The sequence below is a fragment of the Trachinotus anak genome, unplaced genomic scaffold, assembly GCF_046630095.1.
Source record: "Trachinotus anak isolate AG129_WGS33_773 ecotype Australia unplaced genomic scaffold, CSIRO_AGI_Tana_v1 ptg000015l, whole genome shotgun sequence".
Taxonomy (NCBI): domain Eukaryota; kingdom Metazoa; phylum Chordata; class Actinopteri; order Carangiformes; family Carangidae; genus Trachinotus; species Trachinotus anak.
In genome coordinates, this window is record NW_027273866.1 from 3,081,824 (window position 1) to 3,109,781 (window position 27,958).

Here is a 27,958-nt window from a genome sequence, read left to right on the forward strand (position 1 = left end):
TGCATTTTAATAGACCTGTTTGTAAAAAAAAAAAAAAAATACATACAACTTACCCATTTAGCAATGCATTCACTTGGGACAGGTTTAGTTGCTGAATATATGGCAGAGGCAAAAAATGGCAAAAAATTTAGGCTGGCGTTATTCACAGTTTTCTGTATAAAACAGATGATGAAGATTATTGTATCACCAATGTTTTGACCACACTGGGTCTTTTTCTAGGCAAGTTTAACACAAATATAAATGTAAAAAAGTTAACGAAGCATTCACAATACCAGCACCCTGAAACTGAGGCGGCTAAATGGAACCCAGACATCTTTAGTTTTATTATTTACGCCTGTGCTTTTTCTACTGACATGGCAAATCAAAATCAAAATCACCAAATAGTTGATAGATACCTTTTTTTTTTAATCACAAAATAATTTGTGTACATTTTGACAACACAAAGACATGACAGGAAAGCTAAACCTCGCATATGTCCCAGCGACATTCAGATATTGGCGAGTAATCATGTTTGTATACTGTACAAAATGGGATAGCAGTACTACCCCTTTCTATATAGAGATTTAGATCTTTTTCAGTCTATAAAAATATCAGGAAATGGTGTAAGGGGAGGTCCAACCAAGAGTCCAAAACTGACATATTAAACTTTCATGTCAGTTTCAATTATATTAAACATGGACAGACATCCTTACATCTGAGAGACAGGAACCAGCAAATGTTTAACAATTTTGTCATCCATTAACTGTAAAGAGTGAGATACTAATAACATTCAGAATACTGTTGGACTGATTCTCAAGTTTGTCTCACTCTTTGAAAAATGATCACCAGCTTAATGCAACTGTTAATTAACACCCAATTAACACCCATTTCCTTACTAGCATTTACTTACATTACATTGCATTTACTCATTTGGCAGACGCTTTCATCCCAAGCGACCTACAAGTGAGGGACATCACCGAAGCTTAACCAGTTTGTGGCTATGGCTTTATTTAATGCTTGGTTGCAGTTTTGTATTTTAATTAATCAACCAATGACTGTTGCAGATTATAAGATACAGATGTTTTTCAGCTCAACAACCTCTGGACTGACACAGAATGGCTGTATTTGTCACTTGTCTTGTAATTACAGGCTTCTCATGCTGGGCTCTATCAAACAGGATCTGTTTGCACATGATCTCCTCCCACATGATGACATGAGATACATTTGGCCTTTGTCAGCAGTATTGTCCATGTTGTCCTGAAAAGAACTATGTGTTACTTGCTGCCATGCCCACAGTTGTTTTTTGCTGTAGTTATGGGAAAACCACTAAGATCAACGTAAATGCAGCTGGCTTACATCTTCGAAGAAGCTCATCCAACAGAAACAATGTAAAGTTAGCTCAGGTCATGAACCAAGCTCCAAACCACTGAGTTCTCCCCATCATCTTGTTCAGCTTTCTGCAGGAGCCTGAGAGTGCCCATGTAGATCATTCCTCAAACGAAAAAGTAGATATCGCTAAAGTGTTGGGTGTAGCTACTGTAAACTGAATCATATAGGGTCGCTCTCTGCTCTGGCATCATGAACAGAGTTTGAAGACTAAATTTAAAGGTAATTACTATGACAGTGAGGAGAGAAAACTGAAATAACCCTGAGCTTTTCAAAGCTGTCATTATCACTGGAATTGTAATGACAAGGTTTGGGTCTCTTCAATTGACTTTTTGGGGTAGGACACCCACAAACATGGCATTCCTGAGGGTAACATTGCAGCATATTAATGATATATTGGACAGTGTAGATTACAAACCTGGGGTCCCCACTCATGCTTTACGGTTTCAGTTAACTTGAAACAAAATGCCAAACCTTGTCTTCAAACTACTTCTTGTTTAAAACATTGTGCTTGTAATGTGCTGCGTCATGTTGTAGAGGGACAGTTTACATCTAATTTAAACAGAAGCAGCGCGTATCCTTACACAGTTTGGTAAAATAGATTTTTCACTAGTTTAGTTTAGTTTAGTTTGTTGTTCAAAATTTATAACATTTCCTTTGTAAAATCTAAATTCAAATGAGATACTGGGAGATCATATTACCCATATTGCATTACATTACAATGGCAAAATAAAGTAGGTGTGAGTTTAGAACTAAAACATGATTCATGCACCAAATGCCCTGGATTGCAGCTGTTCAAACACTGAACATTATCTGTGTGAATTGCTACATTAACCACAGGATGTGTCTGAACAGTAACAGCAAGAAAATAACTGACAACAATTTCGAATTGAACACACAATGCAGACAAAACTTTAAACTATCTAATAGGACGGTTTTATTCAGATTTTATCAGTCAAATTGTCACACTGTTAACATGCAACCAAGACATCTATGGGCACTAGTCAGCGAGAGGTCCTGCACATGTACGCTTTGATAGGGGCAAACGACCATTCTGGTGAGCCACAGGCTTGAAAAAAGTAGCCACAGTATTTAGAAAAAAGGAAGGAGGAAAGAAAGTCCAATATTTTTAGTCCAAATTACAGTGTTGGAACAGTGCTTTGCACAGTCGAGTGTCCTGGGAGTGGAGTGGCATGATGGGTGGACACTGGTGCCAAGCCCCACCTTCCCCACATTGTCCTCTCTGTGGACTTCCTGCATTTTCTTGTGCCTATCTGCAGGACCTCTGTCCTCCCCTTACCCTCGTGGATGGGCTGGCCATCAGCTCGCTTTCTGCCTCAGTTGCCTGGTGCATGAGTCTCATGTAAGCACATGTTAAGTCAGGGTTGGGACAGGGTCAGTTCCCTAGGGACACCTGAATTGCTAGACTACCAGCGCCTTCTTTTTCAGATCTCTGCCGTCTTTCTGTTGATATAAAGTGGGTGAAAAATATCACAGCCCCGTACAAATCTCAGTTCATGTAAGGTCTCTGAGTTGATGTGCCCCTGTGCCCTGCTGCTGTTGGATGTCTCTGCATCCTGCAGTTAAAGCCAGTAACTCTGAACATTACATGAGAAAGCATTAACTGATACACTACAGCATGGCTTATGATGCCGTGCCAACCACCCACCTAAAGCAGAGAAACAGCCACTCATGCTTTTCATGCATTCTCTCGTGAAACGTGCCTTGCTGCCCAAATATTTTTCCCTTGGAAAGCCTGTGGTTAACACAGGGATGAGTGGGAGTGAGATGATTGCTAACATTCTTTTAACTTTTATGCCAGCTGGAGTGCAGGTCACATTTGCATTTTTTAAGGTTGGTGAAACTGCTACAGTGGATTTAATGTGGTGATTATTGCAGGATCGTGAAGAGGAGGCTGGGAGAATTTTTATTATACATGCATGATTCATTCAAGCTACTGAACATGATTTAGTAGAGGTGGTAATACATAATAAAACGATCCATTCTGTCTGCTATGAGTTCCAAGAGTTCTGACTGAACTCTTTTTGAGTTTCTGTTTCATTTATTTTCTTCCCCACAAAGCCCCAAAATATTGAAACAGAGCGACACCTACCAGCACTTACAAAGTAAAGGTGAAAACAATAAAAATATTTAATTTCCTCATTTTAAAACTGCTGTAATTAATTTCAAAACTCTACAAATGTGCCTTTGTAACTGCTAAGTAGAAACTTACATGACTCCTAATTTAGGCAGCAGCCAAATTTGAGCACTTGTCAACTTGTGAAAATCCAAAGAGCTGCAGGGTGAAGGAATTTCTGAGTCAGATTACTACACAAGTCTTAAATACACTCATAAAAAGTATTTTAAGACCCTTTCTTTTGACTTTCTTCACTGTGAGCCATTCATAGCCATTCATTTTGACTTCTTCATAAACCCCATTCTCCTTTGCTACGGGGATTTTTGGGCTCCAGAGTAACCAGTAAAGATGAGGAGGGGAAAAACATAGCCAAAAATAATTCTCCTCCTCCTCTTAAAAAAAAAAAAAAAAAAAAAAAGATGGGAAAAGCTGTTGGTAGGCAGGTAGTCCGTCTCCAGCTCAGCTCACAGGAGGGGGGACTCCTGATGGAGTTGGGATGGACCGCCACAGGATTGGTGGATGGCTGCTCTTGGTGTGGCCCCTTGCCAAGCCCTTATGTCTTTATATACTGTAAACAGATGACCGGACAGTCCTGAGTGTGCACCGCATCCACTCTGCCTCTCTCCATCCCCACCGCTCTCTCTTCAGGGCCTCTCTCAGTCTTTCCCTGCAGCATCCATCCAGGTTTCTTCTCCTAAACTCGCCTTCTGGTTTTTTTTTTTTTTTTTTTTTTTGTTTTTTTTTAACTCCAGCTGTCTTCTCTCTCCGGCACGATGACCACGCCGAGCCTTCTCCTCACTTTATCCATGTGGCTTCTGGCTGGGAGCCTCATAGCGGAGGCGACTTACTACCGGCACCACCGCTACGTCCCCCACTTCTACCGCTACCGGGAGCACTCCGCCAACACGGAGAACCTCCTCCCTGAGGTCTCCAGCCCGGTGCGGGAAGCCTCGCAGCCTACCTACCCCGAGATCCCCGAAGTCTTCCACCCGGCGCCTGAAGTCATCCCCCCCATACCAGAGGCTTTCCACCCGGTGCCCGAAGTCGTGCATCCTGCACCTGAGCCTTACCACCCACCTGAGGTTTACCAGCCGGTCCCTGAAGCCTCCTCCCCCGTTAATACGAGCCGGGTTTTCCATGGGATCATGTTTGACGCTGGGAGCACAGGCACCAGGATCCACATCTATAAGTTCATCCAGAAAGACCCTGGTAAGTGCAGCACTGTGTCTCTCCTCCCCTCCTTCTGTGAACCAGTAGTGAGGCTCTACACATGCAGTTGGCTCCCACTCTGTCTGCCTGCTGTTAGGTCATTCACTGTGTGGTGTAAGGACAAACATGCTCTGACAAAGTGCATGGGCAGTACAGTTTCTAAAAGTAACCAAGGTGGACATTTGATTTACTGGTCTGGCTCAACTGTGTAGGACGCAGACCTCTGAAACTGAATCAGGATGTAGGTGAAGTGCTGTAAAAGAAAAAAAAACTATGCAATTACATATACTGAAGTGTCTTTTTTGTATATCTCCAGATACTATATTGTTACCTCTCTGGTTTATGATGTGTCTACTGACTTCTTGTTTTAGTTGAGCTGCCAGTTCTGGACAATGAAATGTACCATGCAGTGAAGCCGGGACTGTCTGCTTACAAGGACAACCCTGAAGAGGTATGTAGGCCAATGCATGTTTACACCATCACTTATTATCAATTATCAGGTATATTAGGGAGTTGTTCACTGTCTGCAAACCACCAAACCACTGGGATTTTCTTTGGGTTGGGCTCATGTGATGTAAACACATTATAATTACAAAAATGCCTCCTGCTGATGCTGTCACTACTGCCCACTCCTGTCTGCTGTATTTACCTGCCTTTGATTTCAACAAGACGTTAATACATTTATTCATTTGTTTGTGAAATATCTGTCTTTCTGCGTGTTTTCGGATTTGCCACATATGCTAATTCTTCTGCCTGTACCTGAATGCCATCTCTCCTGCAGGGTGGCAACACCATCAGACAGTTGCTGAAGATTGCCAAGAAGACAGTCCCAGAGGAGGAGTGGAAGAGGACCCCGGTGGTCCTGAAGGCCACAGCGGGTCTGCGTCTGCTCCCTGAAGACAAGGCCAACGCTCTTCTGAAGGAGGTGAGGCACGTTTTCTCTCTGCCCTCAGACAGTTTGGCACAGGCACCACCCGTCCCGCCAAGGAACGGGATGAGAAACCACTAAGTGCTTACAAGTGTCACTGAAAAAAAGAGAAGGCAGCAAGTCTGCCCGTTTGGTGGCTATCATGTTGCAAAAAAACAGCTGTTGTGGGGTTGTGTGGAGTAACCATATTTGTCATTTAAAGTATTAAATCCAGGCTTCTGTTCCAGCCATGCTTGTGGCCGAGTTATCTGTCACTCTAAAACAGAACGGTTTGACTTCCAGAGACTGGAGCAGTATAGTTGGCTGCGTAGTTTGGTATTATGACATTGTTTTAGACACAGGTGGTAGATAATTTTAATAAAATGAGGATACGTGTCTTCCACAGGTACGAGACGTATTTGATGAGTCCCCTTTCTTTGTGCCAAACAACAGTGTTTCCCTCATGAATGGAACAAATGAAGGTAGGTTATCTTTTATTGTCCTGTTACGTAATTGTGCCATATACTCCACATAAAACACCACGATTTCATTTTCATTAAAAATTTTTGACTGAGATGTTGTCTGGCCAGGTGTTTTTACTGCCTCATTCACTGAAGATGTATCAAACAGCGCTGCTCTCATTATTGTTTTTACAAGAGGTCTGTTACTACCTCATTGAGACAAATAAATATGTCAGCGTGAGTCGTTGTCCCACGCCCAATAATTTAGTGTGATCCTCCACATCACTCATTAAGACACCCTCACTGTGTTGTGTTTCATCATAACTATGTGCCATTCATTATCTTCACTTTATGAGTGCAATAACTTGACATCTGAGACAATTGTAATTACCTGGGCTGGTCTGCAATCCTACATGTTAGACCAACACTGGTACTTTAATATCAGCCTAATGAATGAGAACATGACTAAAAGTCAACTCCTGTTTATTTATGTGAGCTTGAATACATTTGAATGGGAAACTTTTGCATGGGGTCAGTTGAAATCACTTCTCAGGTTTTTGTTAACGCAGACATTTTCACCCATGTGCTGTTTTAGGAGTCCTTGCCTGGGTCACAGTGAACTTCCTTACAGGTAAGACATGGCTTGTGTTTTGCTATGGTAGTGTTAGTGGTTAGAAGGCTCATATCTGAGGCTCCTGTGTACACAGAAGTCAGGCAGTGAAAGACTCTTGTCTCCTGTCTGAGGTTATGAGCTTGAATCACTGGCCCCACTCAGGTTGCAAAAACAAGCAATATTTCCTCACATTTTTCACACAGCTATGGCACCATCAAATTTATTTTAAACAACAATAACCTTAGCTCCAAACCAATAATGAATTTTCCTCTTGGTGGGCAAAACATGATCTGTAAACATGCATCATTCTGACACCGCTGTTCTGTAGCAGGAATACATTCTAACTAAAACTGGGGATAAACACACAAGCTCACACAGTAATCCTTCATCCAGTTTGAATTTAACTTTGTGCTTATTTGCTACAGGTCACTTGTACTCCAACACAAGGAAGACGGTGGGGATCCTGGATTTGGGTGGAGGATCTACACAGATCACATTCCTTCCTAAGTCAAAGGTGAATTAAATGTTTGATGTGGTAAATACCTCTATTTAAAAATGTTGTTACCAAAAAAACACACAACTAAGCGTATGTTGTTTATCCAACAGAAAACTGTTCAGTCTGCTCCCCCCACTTACATTGCCAGATTCAACCTGTTTAACCACACATACCAACTCTACACACACAGGTAAACAGCAAAGATGCTATACTCTCTTTGCCCATGAAAATGTACTTATTAGTACCTGTAGAGTAAAACACATGTATCTATCTAAAAACCTAACAGAACTGTATGTCACCATCATGTAGTTACCTTGGAAATGGACTGTACGCGGCTCGACTGGCTACTCTTGGAGCACTAGGAGCTGATGGTAGAGTGTCTAGTACCTTTTATCACCTTTCCATTTGCACTCATTCTTTCCTGAATGTAGTCATTGGAAGATGGCTAACAGCTGTTTGTTTTCCCAGGTCTAGATTGGAAAGTCTTCACCAGTTCCTGCCTCCCAAAAAAGTTCAGAGAGGATGTGACTTTTGGAGGAACCACCTACAAAGTTAGCGGGATTCCAGACGGTAAAGATAAAAGCACTTTGAGGTTTTGATTGCCTTCCCAGTGCCTCGGATCCAGCAATCCATGCATTCCTTTCTTTACTTCTGGAACACAATAGAGTACAGTATAATACAGTCTCACATGAGGACATTTATCCGCCGAAGTTCCTGTAACCTTGGCGCCAAACGCATGTTTTGCCGTACACTCTCTCTCTCTGTTTTCCCTCTTGAACAATTATACTGCAGTCAACCTTGTATTTAAACGAAAAGAAAACTGTCAGTTAACTTCACAAATAAGGCAGTCACTCCCTATACCACAGTCAAGTAGCCAAAAGATGCTGGGCTTGTCCCCGAGTTGTTATTTTTTTTGTGTAACGAGCGGCTTGATCTGGACCGCTCACAATTATGTGGTAAAAATAGACAGCGCTAACTGCCGCTCTTGTCAGCACATGGTTTTGCCGGTACAACTGCCGGCAAAACTGTGCCAATCATGGGGCTGTGTGAAACTTGTCCTTCTGGGGCTTCCCTTGGTGAGCCCCCAGTTTCAACATGTGGCTGACCTCAAACTGAGACTCTTCCGCTTGCATTCCACCCGTTGCCGCTTCCATGCACCTTTAACTGCAACCGTTTCATCATTTAGTGAAATTATTCTGTTGCATAACTACATCTTCTACCTTGTCTTTCTTCAGGCTATGCAGGCTATAAGCTGTGCTACTATGAGGTGATGAAAGTAATCAAAGGAATAGTGCACCAGCCTTATGAAGTTAAGGGCAGCAGCATCTTCTACGCTTTCTCCTACTACTTCGACAGAGCTGTGGAGTCTGGCCTCATCGGTGAGTGGGCACAGACCAAAGCGTCACCTTCCAGCACCATTATCTTTCATGCTGATTATCATCTTTTGCACAAAATAGGTATTCAAATTGCATGTTTGTTTTTTCTCTCCACAGATGCCAGTCGAGGTGGTGCGATTGAAGTTAGGGATTTTAAGAAGAGAGCCAAGGAAGGTAAGAGTTACATGCCATCTTCTCAAGGGTTGGGTAAACTTGTGTATGAAACCAACAATCTTACAAGTTATATATATCAGTCAACCACTGAAACTTCATGCAAAACAGTTCGTGCTCTAAACAGCAAAAGCACTAGCTTGTTTTTCTCCAAAACACTTGGTACAATGGCGCCAAATTGGCATGGCTTGTCCTGTCAAAAAAGAATTTATTACAACAGTAAAATGTAACCGATTATTTGCTAAAATGTGTTATGGAGGCGGATTATAAGACAAATGTAGTTTATTATCGAGTAAATATATGTTAACATCACTATAAAATGTTTTAGTATTTTTAACCGATACACACCATGCTTATCAGTTCAAGTTTGTGACACTTGTAATGTCCGTGTAGAACCAGATTTATAGCTAGTAGGAATGAGTCGGTGTGTTATATAAGGCTGTTTGTGTTGTGAGAGCACTGTCACATGGTCTCGAGGAACAAGTCTGGCTCAGGCTGGGCTGGCAGCTGAGCTGAAGCTGTCTGTCTGGCCCAGGCAGGAGGGCACCTGACAGCCACACAACACCTAGGGGCTGACACATGCTGAAACACACACACACACACACACCACCCACCTGCAGCCTTGTGCTGACCCTCAGCTGTTCTCCTCACACCTCCCTGTTTATTCAGCCAAACAAAACAGAAAGGTCATCTTTTAATCATGTAGCACAGGGGTTAGAAAAGGTGTTTTTTTGTTAATACATTGAATGTGATTATATGATGCAACAAATGCTGTTTTTGTCAGATGTATGTGAAAACTTTGTTAATGTCATGTCTGACACCTGTGGCTTTTTGCGTTCGCAGTGTGCAACAAAATGACCAAATACCGTGCTATCAGCCCCTTCCTCTGCATGGATATGACATATATCACATGTCTGCTAAAGGAGGGCTTTGGCTTCAAGGACAACACTGTGCTGCAGGTGAGCAAGTCAGAGCCAGGTTACTGTGGGCAGTGGATGTGGGACTCAAAGAAATACACTTTATGAAAAGCTGCACGACAAACCTGCCATTCTGTCTGTGCAGTATTTCACAAGACTACAACAATTTTCAATCTGCATGACAGTAGGTGAAGGAAATTGTTTGCTTCTCTGTGGTTTTGATGGCGATCCTCCTTCTCACTCTGTTCAACAGCTTGCAAAGAAGGTGAACAACGTGGAGACAAGCTGGGCCCTGGGGGCAACCTTTGACTACTTCAGAAACCTCAACATCCACTAAGGACAGCTTGCTGTCGCTGCAGCCGGCACTGAGAGGGACAGTCTGTCACTGTGGGGCTTCCCTTCCTCCATCCACTCATCCGATCAGCCCGTCCCCTCACAGACCACCTCCACGCTCCTTCACCCACCATGCCCCTCCTCTTTTCCTCAACCTCAGCACCCCGCGAACACTCCGAGAACTGTTGAAAAAGAAATCACTATATTTTTATAAGGCCAGCTATTTCTACTGTATGTTGAGCTCATGACTGATGGGCCGACTTTATTTTTGTAAAACGTTTACATTTTTGATCCCTTATGGGTGTCTGATCTGAAATGTCTTTCTCACCTACCTGTAAAGTGTGTAGAGGGGAATTTAGAAGCAATACAACCAGTCATGGTATTTTGGTGCTTACTGTGGTGCTGGTGTGCACTGTACAGTACAGTGGAAAACCTTTAACTTGTTGCTGAAAGTGCAACCATAGTTGTCTTTCTAAATGCTTGTAAATCAATCTTCTTTTTAATTCTAGCAGTAAATTTATCTCACAGGACCCTAATTCATTTGCCCCTAGCCTGTGACAAGTTAGACATAATTTGAAATCAAGCAGATGAAAACCACACAGCTTCTATTCTTCAACTTTGCACATAACACTTTATTTGCAGATATTGTAGCTAAGACGTGATCAGATGCTTTGATGTCGACTAGACTAGAGTTGTACATATTCATCACTAGTGTTGGATTCATCATGACTCAGGGGGGCAGAGAGAGCACTGTGGGGAGATGCCTCTCACAGACTGTGTTGTACAGCTTTTACAAATATGAGGTTAATGCCTGTATTTTTCAAGTTCAGCCATTATTGTTTGTTTTGTCTAGAGTGGAAAAGGCCTTATCAAGCATGGCTAAATTGCAGGGGCCTCAGGTCTGAACTGTATTTTAGACTAGCAAAAGAAAAACCTCTCATCAAGGGAAGATTCTGCGTCCAACAACATCATTTACAGCCATTAAATGCAACAAAAAAATATAAACAGAAATTATGTAAAAAAATGTTTGACACCCATGACTCCTTCACTTGTTGCTGGCTGCTCAAAAACATTAGTAATATTGAATTCTGTTTGTCATATTTCTTGTGAACTGTACAAATATTTAATTACTGAAAGTTTTATCTAATGTAGAGTATTTTAATTATCCTCATCAAATATTAACTCTTGGACTTTCTGTGTAACTGCTCTCTAAGCCATGCCTTTGCTGTCTTTTCAGTATTCAACATGTTCAATAACTACTGCTGTATATACATAATGTAAACTTATATTCGTGAAACACTTTGACAGGAACGGCTTCTACATTGCAAAAAACTTTATGCTGCACAATTGCTTATAAATGCCTCTATGTTCATCAGTATGGATAACCTGATGACTGACAATATGTAAATTGTTTTTATTAAATCCAGTGGAATAAGTGTATACTATACATGTATGTTTTAATAAAAACATCAAAACTGTGCTTCGTGTATAGTTGTACTTTGTTTGATCTAGACCAACTCCTTCATTGTCTTTCAACACTGAATTTACGATATTATCCAGGACTGTACAGTTTCACATAGTAAAACACAGTAAGGTGCTGTACTCTTGGATAATTCAGAATTTGGGGCTATTAATATTATCTGCAAAATAGTGAGGGATTTTAACATAAAATCAACAATCTTTATGTTTTTTATATGTTGCAATATGCTGTAGACAGCTGCAAAGTAGTGCACTATTTGCTCATTATTTATCATATATCATTTGTTTAAAGCACACACATGAAAAAAATTACAGTAGAGTAAAATAAAGCTTTATTATATTAGTTTTTTTACAGTCACATTTTTTACAGCCGTTAGAGCTCACAGTAACTGGAGATCCATCAACGACCACTGCATGATGAATCCATCACTTGCTGGCAAATGCTATGATCTGCTCCTGCAGAGGCAAAAGGGACATCAACTCAAAAACTGTGTAGCCTTTAAATCGTGCTTGCTAAAAGCCTGTTACAAACGAGTGGCACTGCAGACCTCTATACAAGACCTGTAAACCAGTGAAATCACATCATTTAATATGGAAAAGATGTCACATTTAACTTTGCGCCTCCATAGTGAAATGCCTTTACAACCAGTTACAGTTGTGTTGGTCTGAATCACTTAGTAGGGAATAAAGCCCTTTCACATGAGTGGTCGGTAATAAAAGGGGTGTGAAAACACAAGCCAACACCGCTGTCCGCTGCCCCAGGGCCAGCCCTGAACCCCACCCACACACTTTTGGTAACACTAAATTTGGGGCTAAACTTAGATGCCATAGTAGTAGGTTCAGAACCCTTGAAATTATAGACACCGCTAAAGTAAAGCTCTGTGTAATCAGAAAAGAGGGTGGAGGATGAGTTGAGTGGAGGCGGAGCTTAGGTCTGACAGGTGGTTGATATTATCTGAGTGATGGCCAGGTTCACTGGGATGTACAGGAGGTCATGTTTGGAGGTAGGACCTAGAAGAGCGGGAGCTTACTTTTAGCGCTGGGAGCATGTTGGTGGCCTGCAAACCCAAGGTGCGTAGGAGAACCACAGGAACAGAGTTAGTGGAGTAGAGGCGTTTCATGAGGTCAATGGCAGCCATCATGGGCAGATTGTGCCGCTGACGTTCAGTTTCATATTCTAAAAGGTGCTGCATTGCTCCTGCACAAACAAACGACTTGGGGTTAAAACTGAGGACATAGTTTAAATTTGTGTATGTCTGTCATATGTTTTCTACATCAAGTCATGGTGCTATTTTGACTTCAGAACATTCAGCAGACAGAAAAATAAACACAATATCTCATAACAGGATTTCCATTTTTACAAAAAGCAACTTACATACAGTTCCTGGCAGAATGAGCAGAAAAACATCAAAGAAATGCTGCCGGAAAAGCTGATGCTTTTTATAATTCAGATCAACAGCATGCATTTCAGCAGGGGTTATGGAAAAGAGCTTAGGGGAAACCACTGCTCTATAGTTGCAGCGCTTGTGTCTGTTTAGAGTTCTCACTGACCCAGGTCCTTCCCGTTAAAGGCCGCCTGGCTCAGGAGCTGCGTGAGGCAAGCCACATCCCCAAAGCCTAGATTGGCTCCCTGACCCGCCAGAGGATGGACACGATGGGCTGCATCCCTGCAAAGACAAACATATCCTCCACTATCAAAACACACTCGCATGGTGGGTTATTTTTTATGCACACTGTAAAAACAGAAAGTCATTCCCTTACATGTGAAGCATGAGATTAACTGAATGTAAACAAGTGAGCAATTAACAACACAAAAGATTTTTAGGACTCCTTAATCTCTCAACTCGTTTCATCTCATGTGCAGGGCATTACTTTCTGCACACCATCTTACCCAATCAGAGCCACCCGGTGCCTTATGTACTCTGATGCGTGACCCATGCCCAGTGGGAACATGACCCGAGTCTTTGGGCCGATCCCTGCCACACTAGGAGGGAGCTGTCGAGGTGAACCTGCAGACGGCATAATGGTCGACAGGGCACCACGGAACAGAGAGCCCGCCGTCTCAATCAGCTCTGACTGGTTCTCATTATTCCACTGTCACAACACGCACAGACAGGCAAGAAGACAGAGACATAGTCACAGAGAATGAAAAATGGCCAGAAGAGAGAGAAAACAGACATTATCCCTTTTGAGTGGACAAAGAAATTAGCTGACATAGAGGCAAAGCTGAACTCCAGGCCAGCGAAAGTGCTTTTTTTCCCCTCCCTAACTAACTGGTTTGGCACGGTCTCGGGAGCTGGGCTAATTAAAAGAAGATGCCGGCCAGGCTATGCAGTTGAATTAGCTCTGTTTGAAAAACATTCCATGCAGTAATGGTCGACACTGGGAGACCACAGGTTTAATTAGCAAACCAGGCCTGAAACCAAACGTGACTCAACCGTGCTGACCCCGTCCATCAGCAGGCCCAGTAAAAATAGCCAGCTTGGGAAAAAGGAGTTTCTCCAAACATAAAAAAAATGGATGAGTATATCATTCCCGTAGTGAAATATTAGTATTGTATAAAGTCTGGCCAAAACAATGACAATATTGTTTGTGTGAGTCACTGGAAACAGCTCAACATCTGAATACTTCTATGGAGAGCCCCTGCCACAAACAGTACCTTGCACACAAATAGAAAAATGTTGCAATGTCGCTTAGTGACAGATGTGGAATCTGAATGTAAAATCAACATCAGCTGTTAAATAGGTAGAGACTTACGAAGGCAGAGTTGATGGCGTCGACAAAGCTCTCCTCATCCAGCTCCAGCAGCTCCTCAGCGAGCCGATGGCTGGTTGACCACACCAGAGAGCTCTCTGTGTCCGACAGCTGCAGTGCACAGAGCATGGACGCTGAAGCTTCATCAAATGCTTATGTGATAGATGGATAGTTTGCAACAACTTCTATAACAGTAAATGATGTAGACATATTACCGGTAACATAGCAATTGGTCCCGTTGGGAGGAACCTCTGCCATGCAACATTGTTCTCCGTGGGCTGTCGAAGGCATAAATTAAACTAAATTAAATATTACACAAAAATTGTTTGGCATTGTAAAGCTATATTTTAATTACATATTGCACATAAAAACAAAATATTATAAAGGTTTCTGCTGGTGGGTGTATTGTTCTCTGCATGCTGACAGATGTGACATTAAAATAACTATGATAATAAAAACACTGAACTTCAGTAACATGCAGTAATGTTTGCTTAAATATGTTTATGTGCAAATTTTACACATTATGAAAAGTATTAAGAATTACACTGTATGCCTGTGTTGAATGTAATACTCACTTCTGATAGGTGTAGCACAGCAACAACAGCAGACTGGTCATAATTCCACTTGACTGTTGGTATCCCTAATTCCCTCCTCACCATGGAGTTTGGTCCATCTGCACCAATCTGAAAAACAGATGAGAAAATGAAGAAAAACAGTAAAAACCAAAAAGCAGAAGGACAGAGGGACGAGTAGAATTTGTGTGGTGGAATCAAACTGACCAGCAGCTTGGTCTGAAGAGTCTCTCCGCTGGCCAACGTGACCTGGACCCATGGGATGGAGTCTGCTGCGTGATGGGGCATGGGCCACCTATACTTCACCACCTTGGACCTGTACTTGACTTGCACATTATCTGACAAACAACAAGGACATAAAACTGGTGACTACAAAGGCAGCACGAAAGAAAATAACGTAATGTCTCTTAAAATAAAATGGCAACTGCTGTAACTCTCTCACAACAAAGGGATCAATCTTGATCCTCTGTATGTATCATGATTCTAAATCAGTGCCACTTTTTCCTTCAAAAAAAAAAAAAAGAGGATGGTTTGCCTGCAGCTAAAGCAGTGGAAGATCTATAAACCACCTCATAAAACACTACTGGTTTTCCTCCCTGGAACATGGTAGCTGCCGAAGTTCACATCTGACAATCTTCTTAATGGTCTTGGCCTGCCACATTGCACTGACTAATAGTGTTTATCTACAAGCACACCACGCCACACTTGGCACACGCTGCCGGCTTGTTGAATTTTGCACTAAAACTGCCCATCTTCCTAAAATATCAGCAGCTGGTCATCCCAAAACATGAAAGGATCCCAAGCTGCGTTGGCTCATGCCGACTTGGAGCAGGACCCATCCACAGAACGGCTACTGGTTCCTGAACACGGATGTCAAATATGGGTTTTCAGTGATTGGAGAGCAGGGTTACATTGAAAACAGCTGCTGGGGAGCATACTTTTCATGTAGTGCTTCTAGAGCATAACAACACCAGGGCTAAAATGAGAGGAGAGAGAGCAGCGGACAAATGGGAGGCACATGAGGCAAAAACGTGCTGTAACCACACATCCGTTGTTTGGTGCAAAATGTTGAAAACTGTTTATAAATATGCCACTTTAACTGTCAAGCCCAGAGCAGGGTCAGGCTTTTATTTGAGAACCTCACAAAAGTTGGTCTGATGTCTAACAGCAATGCAGGACTATACACTGTCAGCGCTTTGGTGTCTTAAGAGGTGGCAAAAGCTTGGGAGCACATGGCAGCTTTAAATAGGTCACTGGACCACTTCACGTGTCCTCAGAGGGTGCCGGGGCTCTGCAGTTCCCAAACTAACTGTGAGGTTTTGATTGAAACAGCAGGAAAAACACGGATGGCTCCAAGAGCTTAACTTGTCTTTAAAAACAGTCACTGGGAGAGAGAACAAATAAACAAAACCTGGGGAATAGGATGGAATAAATGTGGTGGCATTAGCTGCCAAACTCAGCATCCATTAAGCAGATGGAACAGGAGTCAAGAGGTCTTACAGAGCTCTGCTACTGTGTGGGGCTTCATGTTTTAATCATAAATGTTGTGCTTACCGGACAGACTGTCCAGCTGTTTAGTGAGTGCAGCCACAACGATGTCGTTCTCCACGATGTATGCCATCTCGTCCTGCAGGTTCTCCTTATCGAATGTGATCAGGGCGTCGGAGCAGGCATCCCAAACCTAAATGAGAGACCCATTATGCCTGTGGTCTACAAGTCTATCCTTAAATGCACCTCCTTTCCATATATATAACTGGGCACAGGAGCGTCGCTTCATTGGGCTGAACACATCAAAGTTGTTAGTTGCTGTCGGAGGTTGGCACAGCCTACATACATCAAACCCAGAGTGACGAGGGTCACCGGCACCCCTCTGGCTGGGCTGCTGATTTCAGCTTAATGGAGCTCTTGGAGGTGGAGGACCAAATGACATTTTGTGATGTGGATTTACTCAAACATTTTCTTGGAAACACAAATAACAAATGACATGTTTGTGAACATTACAGAGTGAGTCAATATTTATCCGCAAAAGCCAAAAGCGGAAGAACGAGATATAGTTTTAGGCTACTGTAATTCCAACCCTGAAAGCACCGTTTGAGTTAAACATTAGGGGGTGAAAAGTGTTTGTACAAGGTTAATCCTCTCCTGGGTTGTAACTATGGTGACAGAACCCATCATTCTGCAGTAATATGCTGCTGCACTACTTTTTTCCAACTTGCCATAAAGTAGGGGGATATACCCTACAGAAAACCACTAATGGCAGTGGGTTCGCAACTTGTGATAAGTGGTTGGGAAGAAAGATTTACTGAGACCAGCCCAAACATTGTTTTGGTTTTGTTTAATGCGGGGTGAAATGATGCAGCTTTGGGGTAGAATGAGTTACTACTTTCTGTGCAAGAATTAAACAATACACTTCCTTGCAACTTTATAGAGAATAATGTGCGCAAAATGAGGCCTTCATGGGAAAAACTCGGTCTGCCTTCTGTTTCGAATCTAAACCCTCAATGCCTACTGCACATTTAAGGTGGAAGAGTATTTTATTGCATGGAAAGAATGTTATTTAGAGCTGACCTGCAGTACCTATTTTCCAGTGCTATGGCTGAGATGTATATGACTGCGTTTCAATGGGCAAACAAGCCAAAACAGTGGTAGCAGAGTGAAGGTATAATGGGAGAGGTACACTACCATAATCACTGTAAAGCATTGCATGATGACATCCTAGGCCCAGAGAGAAACCCTGTGGTTGAGTGTTTGGTACGCACCGACCACATCTTACAAGCGGGACTCAGCCTGCACCCGCAGCCGTAAAGCTGGTTCACGTTGCAGCAAACAACCACTCTCTTAATCTTTCATCTTCTTCCCGTTGTTCACATGAATCTTCATAATTAGAAGATGTGGGGAACGAGTACCAATTTGAAAATGTCAAAATGATTTATTCTTCATAGAGAGGTGGCTTTAATAAATAAGACCTAAATGTTCAGAAAGCTATCCAGTTCTCTGAATGAACCAGGAAATGGATGTCTTTTTTTTTTTTTTTTTTTAAATATACCTTATGTTCTTCGACTGCATAGCTACTTGAAAAGGTATAAATTGCAGAAAGGAATGAACAAAAAGCATGTTACATGAAACCACTGTTTGCCATTTTAATGTGAACAATTACATACCATATACATGATTGCATGATACTGTATTGTGTTGCTTGTTCATTATGCTGAATGACTGAGTAGAAGCTGAGTGTCACAGATTTTTCTCTCCACAAATTGTATGGTACTATGATTGATGGATGACAGAAATACATACAGTATGCCAGTAAATTAGAAAGTCTGGAGGACATATGCAGAAAAACCCAAGTTGTGTAACGGACGGATTTTGGGAGATGTTCATTGTTGCAGAGGGTTGCATTTTTTTTTTTTGCCTGTAAATGATACTTTCTGAACTTTTGACACAGCACACTGTACAGTACTGTACAGATAAAAAAAAGCAACAAAACATAAAAGAGTACTGAAGAGCAACATACCTGCATCCTTTTGTACGGCTTGCACCTCATCTCTGTAATGTGGTCCCATGCTCCAATACCTGTGTGTACAAACACATAAAAAAAATTACATTACTAATCTAATGCAACAATTCATGCCAGTGTATCACAAAAAATCCTAATCATACTCTAAAAGTCAAACCATGACTTCTGTGAGTTTTATTAAAAAACAAAATAGAATAAAAAAGAAGTGCATATATTTACATAATGTGGGTCTATCAGGGTCAAGTGTGCACTGCGACCAACAGCCAGTGATGTGGATGTGTTTTCCACTGTACAGTAGAATGAGTCAAAGTCCAAATTTGTCATAAATGTGACTACCGACTACTATACGATGAGATTACATTGAAAATCATTCATCAATTACTCACTGATTATTTGTTTTTGTGCTAAATGCTAGAACTATAGCCTACGCTATGTGATAGTGGGGATCTAAATTATCAGTACAATAAGAATTTAAGGCACCATGTAAAGCTATTGCGACATGTGGCCATGTCAAAGGAGGGTAGCAGTGCTCCATAAACATGGGACAAGTTCACTGTATGTCTTTACTTAGTGCGCAGATGCCTATGGGAGGCAATGATGTCACAACCAAGCACAATGTTTCACATCAACTCTTTCACACTGCACCACTGCATTCCTATCAAATACTCTCATAACATTTCAGAGTGTCAAAATCAGAAAGGTTTCTGATCAGATAAGGGGCGTAACACTATGAAGTCAGTGAATTGTTCACAAATAATGCCAGGGAGCAGAGTTTATTTGAGATGTTAAGCAAAACCTTAGCCTCTGTCTCTCACTTTCAAGATTATTATTATCTGAAAATATTATCATGGTGCACTGAACCTACCTGAGAGATACTATATTTGTTGTTATCCATGCTCTTATCCCTGAACTGTTCAGATGACCACATGCTATGCCTGATGTTATTTTAAGACACGAGTCAGGATAAATGTGGCTGGACTTAGGTGTCCAACAATCAGAGTAATTTAACCTAATGATTGTTGTCTGCATAATTCCATGCAATAACAAAACGCTCTGTTTAGGGCTGATGTTCATGTTCAGCTGTTTTTCATGGATTCTAGACCTTAGACAGTAATTTAGGACAAAGAATATGTTTCACAGACAAGTCCATCAAGTCACACTTCCTGAAATTCCTGACTCTCCCTTTCCCTGGGTTCCAAAATCTAAAATGCTGAGATAGATAAGTACAAAATGGCCCTGTAGAAAAACTCACATCCTTTAATATGAAAAAAGAAAACTGCGTCAGTAGAAATCTCAGGTGACCAGGTGAAAAGGTGAAGAGGAACAACTGAGGTCAGATATGATCCCTGCTAAACCTGGGTGACTGGACAGTGTCTGATCCCTGGCTTACCTTGTGGGAGCCATTTACTAGTCTGGCACCACAAGCTTCTCACAGGAAGGAAGCTAATCACCACATAAATAACTTTTTGATTTATTTTTTGTGTGTCAATACAAACACAACAAATCTAGCTGTTTCTTTATGTTAGGTTGTAAGAGGGTATACTGTACCACTGAGGAGGGTGGTAGAGCCTGGACTGATGGAACTGACTCTGGTACTGTAGGTGTCTGGGACCTTGTCCATCACTTTCTTGTTGCCGGCTTCAAGCAGCAGAATCTTCTTACCCACCAAGTTGGGATCCATGCCTGTCAGTAGTTCAATGTAGTATAAAAAAATGACAGCATATATGTAAGATAAGTCTAAGCAGTGTTACCAGAGCAGCCTGAATTATTAATATCTTCATTTTTAATAGATTTTAGAATAAGTGTGGCATGTTTCTATGTAACTCTCTACATAGAAGCACGTTTGGGTGACTGAAGAGAGTACTGCCTAATACTGTCTTCTCACATTACGTTTAGTTTTGATGTGGACAGGTTAATAATAGCTGTCTCGCTAAAATGTGATCACTGAATGCTAGGAGGGCATCACTCACCAAGGGAACATGCCATTGCAGATCCAACCATCCCTCCCCCGGATATAATAACATCATAAACTTCATTCTTGCCAGAATCGTCTCCATGTTCTGCACACACTAATCCTCGTCTGCTGATTTTTACAGCAGTTACATGCTTCTCTGTTATGAAACACCGGCCAAGTCCGTTACAGGCCAGCGCCGCCCTTGTGAGCTTGTGCATGATTCAGTCGTCACCCTGTCTTCATATGAGACAAGCCGCGTATTCAACAGGTGAGAGCAGTCGACCTCCGCAGCCAGGATACTTTCATATGACAATCAGACAGACGATTCCCCTTGAATGTGTCCTATTAAGAGCAGCTGTATAATCCTGCCATGTTGTGTTGACAAGCGCTCCAGAGGAAGTACTTCCGGTATTACGTCCAATCACAAAAGACGTCCGTCTCAGCAGGCGCTGCCGCCTCTGTCCACAGACAGCGCCAATGGTACCAAAACTGACGGCTGAATGCGAGTACAGGGGACTTGATTCGGTTCAAGTGTTACATTAAGACTGTGTCAACTTTATATCAACAACAGACGTCTTAAGCTTACCATATAAGCTGCAGCGCATCTTGTTAGCGAAGAGTTTGGAAAACGCTTCAAGAGAGAAGTACTACTTCCCGAAACTCGTCTTTTGCCAGGTTGGCGCCTCGTTATTGCTTTTAAGTTGAATTTCTTTCGTTTATAATGTGCATTTAAGTGACAGAAAATATAAAAGGGGTGTGTATATAATTATAAAAGTAATTACGTATTGAAATTGTAGTTAAGCTAACGCTAAATCGCCTACAGCCTGCACTGTTGTAGACGCAGAGGTCTGGTTACCATAGTAACCCCTTCACGCAAACTGACTGGAGATGTAGTTTGAGCTGTGTGACTTTTTTATTTCAATGCAATATCAAAATATACATGATCGAAAAACTAATGAGTATTCATCATTATCATTATTGATATTCTTATTGATTAGTAAGTCAATTATTTTTTGATTAATTGATCAATCATCAGTGATGAGGTACATAGATGTTCTAGTAAAATATCACAGTAGAAGAAGTAGAAGAAGACCAGAGGTAAAAATACTGATTTTGCATATTGGCTCATTTAAGAATATTTATATTATTGGATTAATTGAAGTTATCAAATCTGTATTGTAGTGGAGTACAAGCATAAAGTAGCAGACAATGAATATTCTAGTAAGGTACAAGTACCTCAAAATTGTACTGTAATGTACATATTTATTTTAAGAGTAATGGTTTTGCACTGAAATGGCCTGTGTGTTTGTTTTATATATATATATATATATTTCACTGCTGATACTCAATGTGTAATGTTTCTGTAGTGGAATAGAAATATAAAGTTGCATAAAATGGAAATACTAAAACAGAATACAAGCACCTCAGAGCTGTAATTAAGTACAGTACTTGAGTAAATGTACATAGGTACTTTCCACTACTGTCGACTGTTTACCATTATCTTTGTAAAACGTCATTAAAAAGTGAAAAATGTCCAATACAGTTTCCCAGAGCCAAAGGTGACATCTTCAAAATTTCTTGTTATGTCCGCACCACCAGAACCCAAATAAATTCTGGATATAATGATATAAAATTCAGAAACCCAGCAAATCCTCATTATTTAAGATTAGAGCTGTAAATTACAATTACATTTCTCATAATTTTCATGAATGATAGTTAATGGTTAATAGTCCACAGTTTTCCAGAGCCCATGGTGACAGTATTAAAATTCATTCTTTGCCATACAGATGGTCCAAACCCAAAGATATTGATTTACAGCAAAGAAAACAAGCACATGTACACCTTTGAGAAGCTGGAGCCAGGGAATTACTGACATTTTGCTTAAAAAATACTTGAATACTTGAAAAAAGCAATACACACTTGAAATTAATAATAAGTTATCAAAATTGGTGTCTGTTCATTTTCTGTCAATGAGGTAATTATTTAATTGATTTATCATTTCAACTCTATTTACAATGTTGTGTAATGATTTAAGTAAATGTACAGTGATCAAATAATGTGACAGTATGAAATTCAGGAGTAATATTTACATTAAGTGTGTCTTTGACATTTTCATTCTGGCATTGTTTGTATTTCTGTATGAAATATAATAAATAATAATTTGAGACAATTGAAACATTAGAAGTTTGGTATTTCTGCTTGATAATTGACTTGAATGACAAATTGTCAATTCAAAAAGCTGATGATTAAAAACCTATGTTTTTTTTGTTTTTAATTTACAGGAATAAAGAAACGTTCATTTTCTACTTTTTTACTCTACTCTCCATGGGTTTTTTTGTCAGACAAACATGTCAAAACTGGAGGCCTTGCTGGAAGATGGACTCAGATCAGAGTTAATGCTTCAGCAGCAGCTGAAGACTCTGGGTGAGGCCCTCAGACAGCAGCTGCAGGAGACAGAGAAGAGACACACAGAGGAGTTGGAGAGGAGGATTCATCAGGACACTCTCCTGTCAACAGATATACACCAAGAGTTCACTGATAAAAAAGAAGTGAACCATCAGACCAAGTAGGTTTGCTTGTTTGTTTATGTTTGTTTTAATTATATTATACCCATTTTCTTAAAGATCTTTACTGATTTTGCAGACATGTAGGAATGAGGAGATCCATCGCAACATCTGGCCTGACCTCAGACAAAGAGACCCCTCATCATCTTAGACAGTTAGAGAGGCCTAACTCATCTTCTCCAGCCTGGGTATCTACAACAAACTGGAAGCATTGTTCTCTCAGAAGTTCCCCTCTAACTCCAACCAAGACACAACTTTGTGAACAGGTAGCTTTACTTAAAACAACACAGACGACCCAAGAGGAGGAAGCCGAGGCTGAATGTCAGAAGAAGTTCTGTGCTCTCCCGGTCCCCAGCCATGTCATCCAGCCCCTCTATCAGGAGATCATGGATGTGAGAGAGAAGGAGAGGAAGCAAGGTCACGAGCAGAGGAAAAACTTCTTGCTCTCCATACAAAAACCTTTCAACTTCCAGGAGAGAGAAAAAGAAAAAAGGGAAAAGCTGATAGCTATGTTAAACCAAGTCTCACAGGATCAGAAAAACAAGGTTCCAACTGTCAAAAAACCTCTTCACAAAGAAGAAAAGGACTTGCTAGATTCTGAGTTGAAAGGTGGGTTGACTGTGTGATTTGTTTCCCTCCAAATAGGATGATAGTAGTAATGGAGTGTCTGTTACTATATACTACCAGCCTAGAACGATATAGGTGATTCTTTGCCAACTTTTTTGGCTTGTGAAATTGCATATGTCAGTGAGTTGTGAACAGTTCAACCAAAGAGTGACGTTTTCTTCCCAGATTGTTACATTTTTATAATAAAAATGAATCATCTATAATTCATACTGAAAATAATGAGTATATATATATATATATATATATATATATATATATATATATATATATATATATGTTCTTTAAACTTTGAATGTGTCTTGATTTAATAGCTTGTAAATGAGAGACATATTGCAATCCTTTACACTGTTACACACCTCACTGATACTGTGTCATATTGAATGCATGTATGAAGTGCCTCTCATGCACTCTACAGTTATACACTCTAATACACTTCTACCTTATCTGAATGTAATTCTGTGCAGACCAGGAGACAGGTTGCAGGACTGTCCACACTGAGACGACAAAGCGACGGGAGAATTCCACTGCATCCTGCAGCCCGAAACTTCGTACTGCTGAGCGCACCAGGAAGGAAAAGCTGAGTTTCCTGGATGAGAAGCTGAGCTTCCAGCCAAAAATCATCCATCAGGTCCCTAATTTCAGCAGGCTGCACAAGGCCTTGCAGACAGAGGCTCTGAGAAAAACACAATGTAAAGAAATGACAAAGTGTCAGCCTTTCCATCTCAGGACATCAGCTCTCCCTGCGAGGCAAAGCAGGATGAGCCCAAAGAACTCACAGGTAAAACATTTTCTTCACCTCAGATCAGTTGTTTTGTTTGCTTTGAGGATTTGTTAAAATTGTTTAATTGCTTATCTTTTTAATTGCTGTCATTCATTCATTCTTTACAGTGCAGTTGGGTTTAGTTACTATTCTAATATCAGATAATTTTAGTTTATTTTCTATTGTTTTTCATTATTTCAAGTTCTAGAATTTTCATGGTTAACAGATTCGTCAGAAGCAGTATTTATGTTAGGCAGAGGTCTGAGAGTTAAGTATTACATCAGTGAATGTGAAGGATAATGCCTGTCATGAGGAGACAGTGTCTCTAGAGGACTTACATAAGAAGACATCCAGGTTTTCAAAGCACCAGGCTCAGATAGTTTCATGTTACAGTTTTCATCACTTTTTTGAAGTCTCTCACATCTTCTTTGCTTGATGGAGGTTCGAGAGACATTCATACACAACTTATCAGGTCAATACCCTTCTCTTTTTTAAGAAGGACAAGAAACCACGAGACTTCCTTAAAGCCCCTAATGGTCTAAGTGACAAGTAATGCTGATTATGTACTTAAAAAGGTCTATATCAATAACGATTGCATTAAATGTACAGAAACTGACCTAATAAGGGCAGATGTTTACCCTACTGTTTAAACTGATTGTTTAATGGTCTACTGTGTATTCTGTAACACCCAGAACTGTTTATTTCATAAAAGGAATTTGACAAGGTCACATTTTATTAAATTTTCTGTGTCTTTGGGAGCAATTTGTTTGATGATAAAAAGATTTACTGTATGGTTTAAGTTTTTGTATGCCTTATGTGTTATTTTTGAGGAGGTTCAGACCACTTCCCTCAGATGTGGAACTGCAAAGCTATTTAAAATTTAAAATATGTGCAGTAGGCCATCTTCCAAGAAGGAATATTCCCCTCCCTTAAATGGTTGTATTTCAAACTTTCTGCACCTCATAATTTATGAAGTTTAACTCAGGCTTTCTACATTTCTACAGTACTTGATATACTGTACAAACATACCGTATTTGAACAAATTTTTGTCCCTCAGGGCAAATAGCAATATTTTTCTTTGAGCTTGATCACAACAAAAATCCCATATAGGCCCACTGAAATTTGTCATTACAGAGTAAGATTAATAATAACAATAATTAAGTAACAGTAATTAACACTGATCCAAATTGGTAGGATGAACTTTGTCAGACATTCATGGGCAAATTCTGATTCAACCAGTGACTATAAATATATATATATATATATATATCCGCCTATGTTGTGTCATCTGACAGAAAACTTGAAATACACATTAAGTCTTCTAAACTAATTAAGTTGATGCAGTATGTGGTCAAGCAATACATTTTGTTTTCATTTCAGCAAACAAAAATGTTTACAAAGTTTTTTTCTCTCATTGCCAGGAACCAAAAATAAGTAATTTTAGTAGAAGCAAGTCACTTGGGGCTTTAACGTCACTGTCCACAGACACACTCCCCATGTACATCACAGACGCTGCGAGGAAGCGCTGCATAGCCATCAGGTGGACTGGATTATCTTAGCATGATTGTTGAAGTTTAGATAATAGTTGTTTTTTTATTTCTGCACACTAAGTATTTGGATCTGCTGTTATTCTGAATATTTTTGCCTTCACAGAAAATCAATGGAGATGAAGGAGAGTAAGAATCGAGAGAGTGCAGACTGGTTGAGGAAGTACCAAATGAGGTCCCAGGCCATGAAGAAGACAGTTGCTCTCCATGCTAAGCTACTGGACCCGCACAGCAGCTTGAAGGAAGTGAATAGCGAAAAACTGAAGCACCACATGTGAGTGCTGGTCAAGTGAGACCATTCATTCTTGCATTGTTGCAACCTTTGTGACTCACATCACAACGACCACAAATTCCTGCCACAGCAGCTCAAAGTATAATCTTTTCTTACATGAAGGGTGGCTGACCAACAAAGGACGAGAGAGTACATGAAAGAGTTACGGGACATGAAGGCACGAGTTAGTGAACGCCCTTATTTGTTTGAACAGGTGAAACAGGTAAGTGACCTAAAGCTTAAACATTGCATCATACTGTAAATGATATGCATCTCCAGTGGCATAACTCTGAGTTTTTACTGGCAGAGAAATGCAAAGGCTCATGCAGAGCAGACATACAAGGACAAGCTGAGGAAAGCTGGGTTTGAGGAGCAATTTGTTGAAGAAAATGGAGAAACAGCTGAAGGAACATCAGTCTCGTCCAAATCTGACGACAATGCAGATGTGAATAACCACAGCAATGTAAATAACACTCATAGCAGGTATGCAGAGTGAGAATTTTTAGCAAGTTTTGTTCATCCACTATGTAATCCCACTGTGTCCGGTAAAATTATGAATAGCACTGCTGCTGTAGAGCCAAGGACTTCATGTGGTTTGGTCACATTATATTACATAATTTTCTGAGCTTGCCCCACAATCTTTAGCGAAGAAAAGACAAATACTGTAGCCAAGTAAAAGTTCGATGTAATTACAATATAGCCATTTTCTAACCCAACATGTCTGATTTAGGGAAGAAAATGTAGACGACGGGGAGAAAATTGAAGATGTGGAAGAGGAGAGCGTGAAGTCCAAAGGGGAAGAAATGCCATGATCAAAAAGGTTCAGACGGCACTGAGTTTTTTGTGGCCTCTCCACTAGAAAACAACACTGTCCTCAAAAATGATTCATGTCACAGCTAACTACCCGCACCAAGCATTTGATAGTTTAAGATGTGCAACCATAAATTATGAAATTACAAAACATCTGGACTTTACAGTCACAAATGTTGGGGATTACAACTGGAAGATTTTAGAAGAGGTTTATAGAACTGTATATGTTATATGTATAAGTAATTAATAATTTATATGGTTTTTAACACACATTTATATATATAGATCTGCATAACAGCAGATGAAACTGAAAATAAAAAGACTACTTTTGGTTTTATGACAACAATTTTACTAAGGAATATGAAGACTGTAATTTCGAGGATGATGAGCACTTGGTTACCAGAATAAACAGTTCAAAAATAAAATGAGGACACCAGTTGAAAGTCTGTGACACTGATTTGTGTTTTACCAACTCTAACTTTTGATAGCCATATAAAAGGGATTATACTTAAGCAGTGAGATATTGTATCTGCCACTGCTCTTAGTTGTATTTTATTTAGTTTATTTAAAAATCACATACATGTTTTAATCGGACAGACCCTGTGTAAGGACACCAGGCTTCTGACATGGGCCTTTCTCAGGGTTGTATCTTCCAGTCATTTCCACACCCACACTGCCACCTAAATAAACAGCCCTCACTGTCCATCTGAATTCACACAGACCAGTTCAGTGGTCTGCTCTGAGCCCACAGACCCACATCAAACACTCTTGTTGTTACGCCTTCACTCTTTGCTTGTTCTTAGACAGCTGAGAGATAATTTTTGCTTACAAACCACATGGAAATGTCTGAATATGCATATAATCATCATCAAAAAGTAATCATGGAGACCAGTGCATACCATATGGTTACGTTTGTAGGCTAGTGGGTCATATGTTCAAGCTACTGAAGTCAGAGTTTGCATGAGTTCAGGGCAAAATATCAGCAGAAATCACAGAGTGATTTGTCTTAAAGTAACACTATTGAAATCTTAAGTTTGAAATGTACCATGTAGATAAACATCCACTATGTCCCATACAATTACGGTACAATTTTGTGCTTCCAGACTGATGTGCATTCA

The 27,958-nt window shown here is 40.5% G+C and overlaps 3 protein-coding genes across 5 annotated transcripts; 2 read left to right on the forward strand and 1 right to left on the reverse strand.

Annotated features, from left to right (window-relative positions):
- The first annotated feature begins 4,078 nt into the window (after positions 1-4,078).
- Positions 4,079-11,465, forward strand: entpd5a (ectonucleoside triphosphate diphosphohydrolase 5a). The gene is made up of 13 exons (XM_071497705.1): positions 4,079-4,711; positions 5,083-5,162; positions 5,493-5,636; positions 6,025-6,100; positions 6,675-6,710; positions 7,118-7,206; positions 7,299-7,378; positions 7,498-7,559; positions 7,657-7,758; positions 8,424-8,567; positions 8,682-8,738; positions 9,579-9,694; positions 9,906-11,465. The coding sequence occupies exons 1-13, from the start codon at positions 4,276-4,278 to the stop codon at positions 9,987-9,989; spliced, it is 1,506 nt and encodes a 501-aa protein (XP_071353806.1). The 5' UTR covers positions 4,079-4,275; the 3' UTR covers positions 9,990-11,465.
- A 308-nt stretch (positions 11,466-11,773) lies between these two features.
- coq6 (coenzyme Q6 monooxygenase) lies at positions 11,774-20,986 on the reverse strand. 2 transcript variants are annotated; one of them, XM_071497707.1, is made up of 12 exons: positions 20,848-20,986; positions 19,856-19,990; positions 18,305-18,363; positions 16,345-16,471; positions 14,998-15,128; positions 14,794-14,901; positions 14,434-14,496; positions 14,222-14,329; positions 13,356-13,558; positions 13,016-13,131; positions 12,496-12,662; positions 11,774-11,920 (listed from the first exon to the last, which is right to left on the reverse strand). In XM_071497707.1, the coding sequence occupies exons 1-12, from the start codon at positions 20,864-20,866 to the stop codon at positions 11,891-11,893; spliced, it is 1,266 nt and encodes a 421-aa protein (XP_071353808.1). In that variant the 5' UTR covers positions 20,867-20,986; the 3' UTR covers positions 11,774-11,890. The 2 variants fall into 2 exon arrangements, with proteins under 2 accessions (XP_071353808.1, XP_071353807.1); XM_071497706.1 differs by lacking the exon at positions 20,848-20,986 and adding an exon at positions 20,278-20,648.
- Positions 20,798-27,895, forward strand: fam161b (FAM161 centrosomal protein B). 2 transcript variants are annotated; one of them, XM_071497702.1, is made up of 9 exons: positions 20,798-20,936; positions 22,604-22,827; positions 22,905-23,434; positions 23,917-24,230; positions 25,634-25,752; positions 25,866-26,033; positions 26,154-26,253; positions 26,338-26,513; positions 26,761-27,892. In XM_071497702.1, exons 2-9 carry the CDS (start codon positions 22,610-22,612, stop codon positions 26,840-26,842), a joined length of 1,707 nt encoding a protein of 568 aa, XP_071353803.1. In that variant the 5' UTR covers positions 20,798-20,936; positions 22,604-22,609; the 3' UTR covers positions 26,843-27,892. The 2 variants fall into 2 exon arrangements, with proteins under 2 accessions (XP_071353803.1, XP_071353804.1); XM_071497703.1 differs by lacking the exon at positions 20,798-20,936 and having other exon boundaries at positions 22,694-22,827; positions 22,886-23,434; positions 26,761-27,895.
- The last annotated feature ends 63 nt before the right edge of the window (positions 27,896-27,958 follow it).

Bases quoted from the DNA above. Each gene is read 5' to 3' on its own strand.
- coq6 (XM_071497706.1), bottom strand. From the start codon at position 20,479: ATGCACAAGCTCACAAGGGCGGCGCTGGCCTGTAACGGACTTGGCCGG. The intron at 14,902-14,997 runs GTCAGTTTGATT...TCTGTTTTTCAG, and splicing joins CTCTTCAGACCAAGCTGCTG to ATTGGTGCAGATGGACCAAA. The intron at 14,330-14,433 runs GTAATATGTCTA...TGTGCACTGCAG, and splicing joins GACCAATTGCTATGTTACCG to CTGTCGGACACAGAGAGCTC.
- entpd5a (XM_071497705.1), top strand. From the start codon at position 4,276: ATGACCACGCCGAGCCTTCTCCTCACTTTATCCATGTGGCTTCTGGCT. The intron at 8,568-8,681 runs GTGAGTGGGCAC...TTCTCTCCACAG, and splicing joins TGTGGAGTCTGGCCTCATCG to ATGCCAGTCGAGGTGGTGCG. The intron at 8,739-9,578 runs GTAAGAGTTACA...TTGCGTTCGCAG, and splicing joins TAAGAAGAGAGCCAAGGAAG to TGTGCAACAAAATGACCAAA.
- fam161b (XM_071497702.1), top strand. From the start codon at position 22,610: ATGTCAAAACTGGAGGCCTTGCTGGAAGATGGACTCAGATCAGAGTTA. The intron at 22,828-22,904 runs GTAGGTTTGCTT...CTGATTTTGCAG, and splicing joins GAAGTGAACCATCAGACCAA to ACATGTAGGAATGAGGAGAT. The intron at 25,753-25,865 runs GTGGACTGGATT...TTGCCTTCACAG, and splicing joins AAGCGCTGCATAGCCATCAG to AAAATCAATGGAGATGAAGG.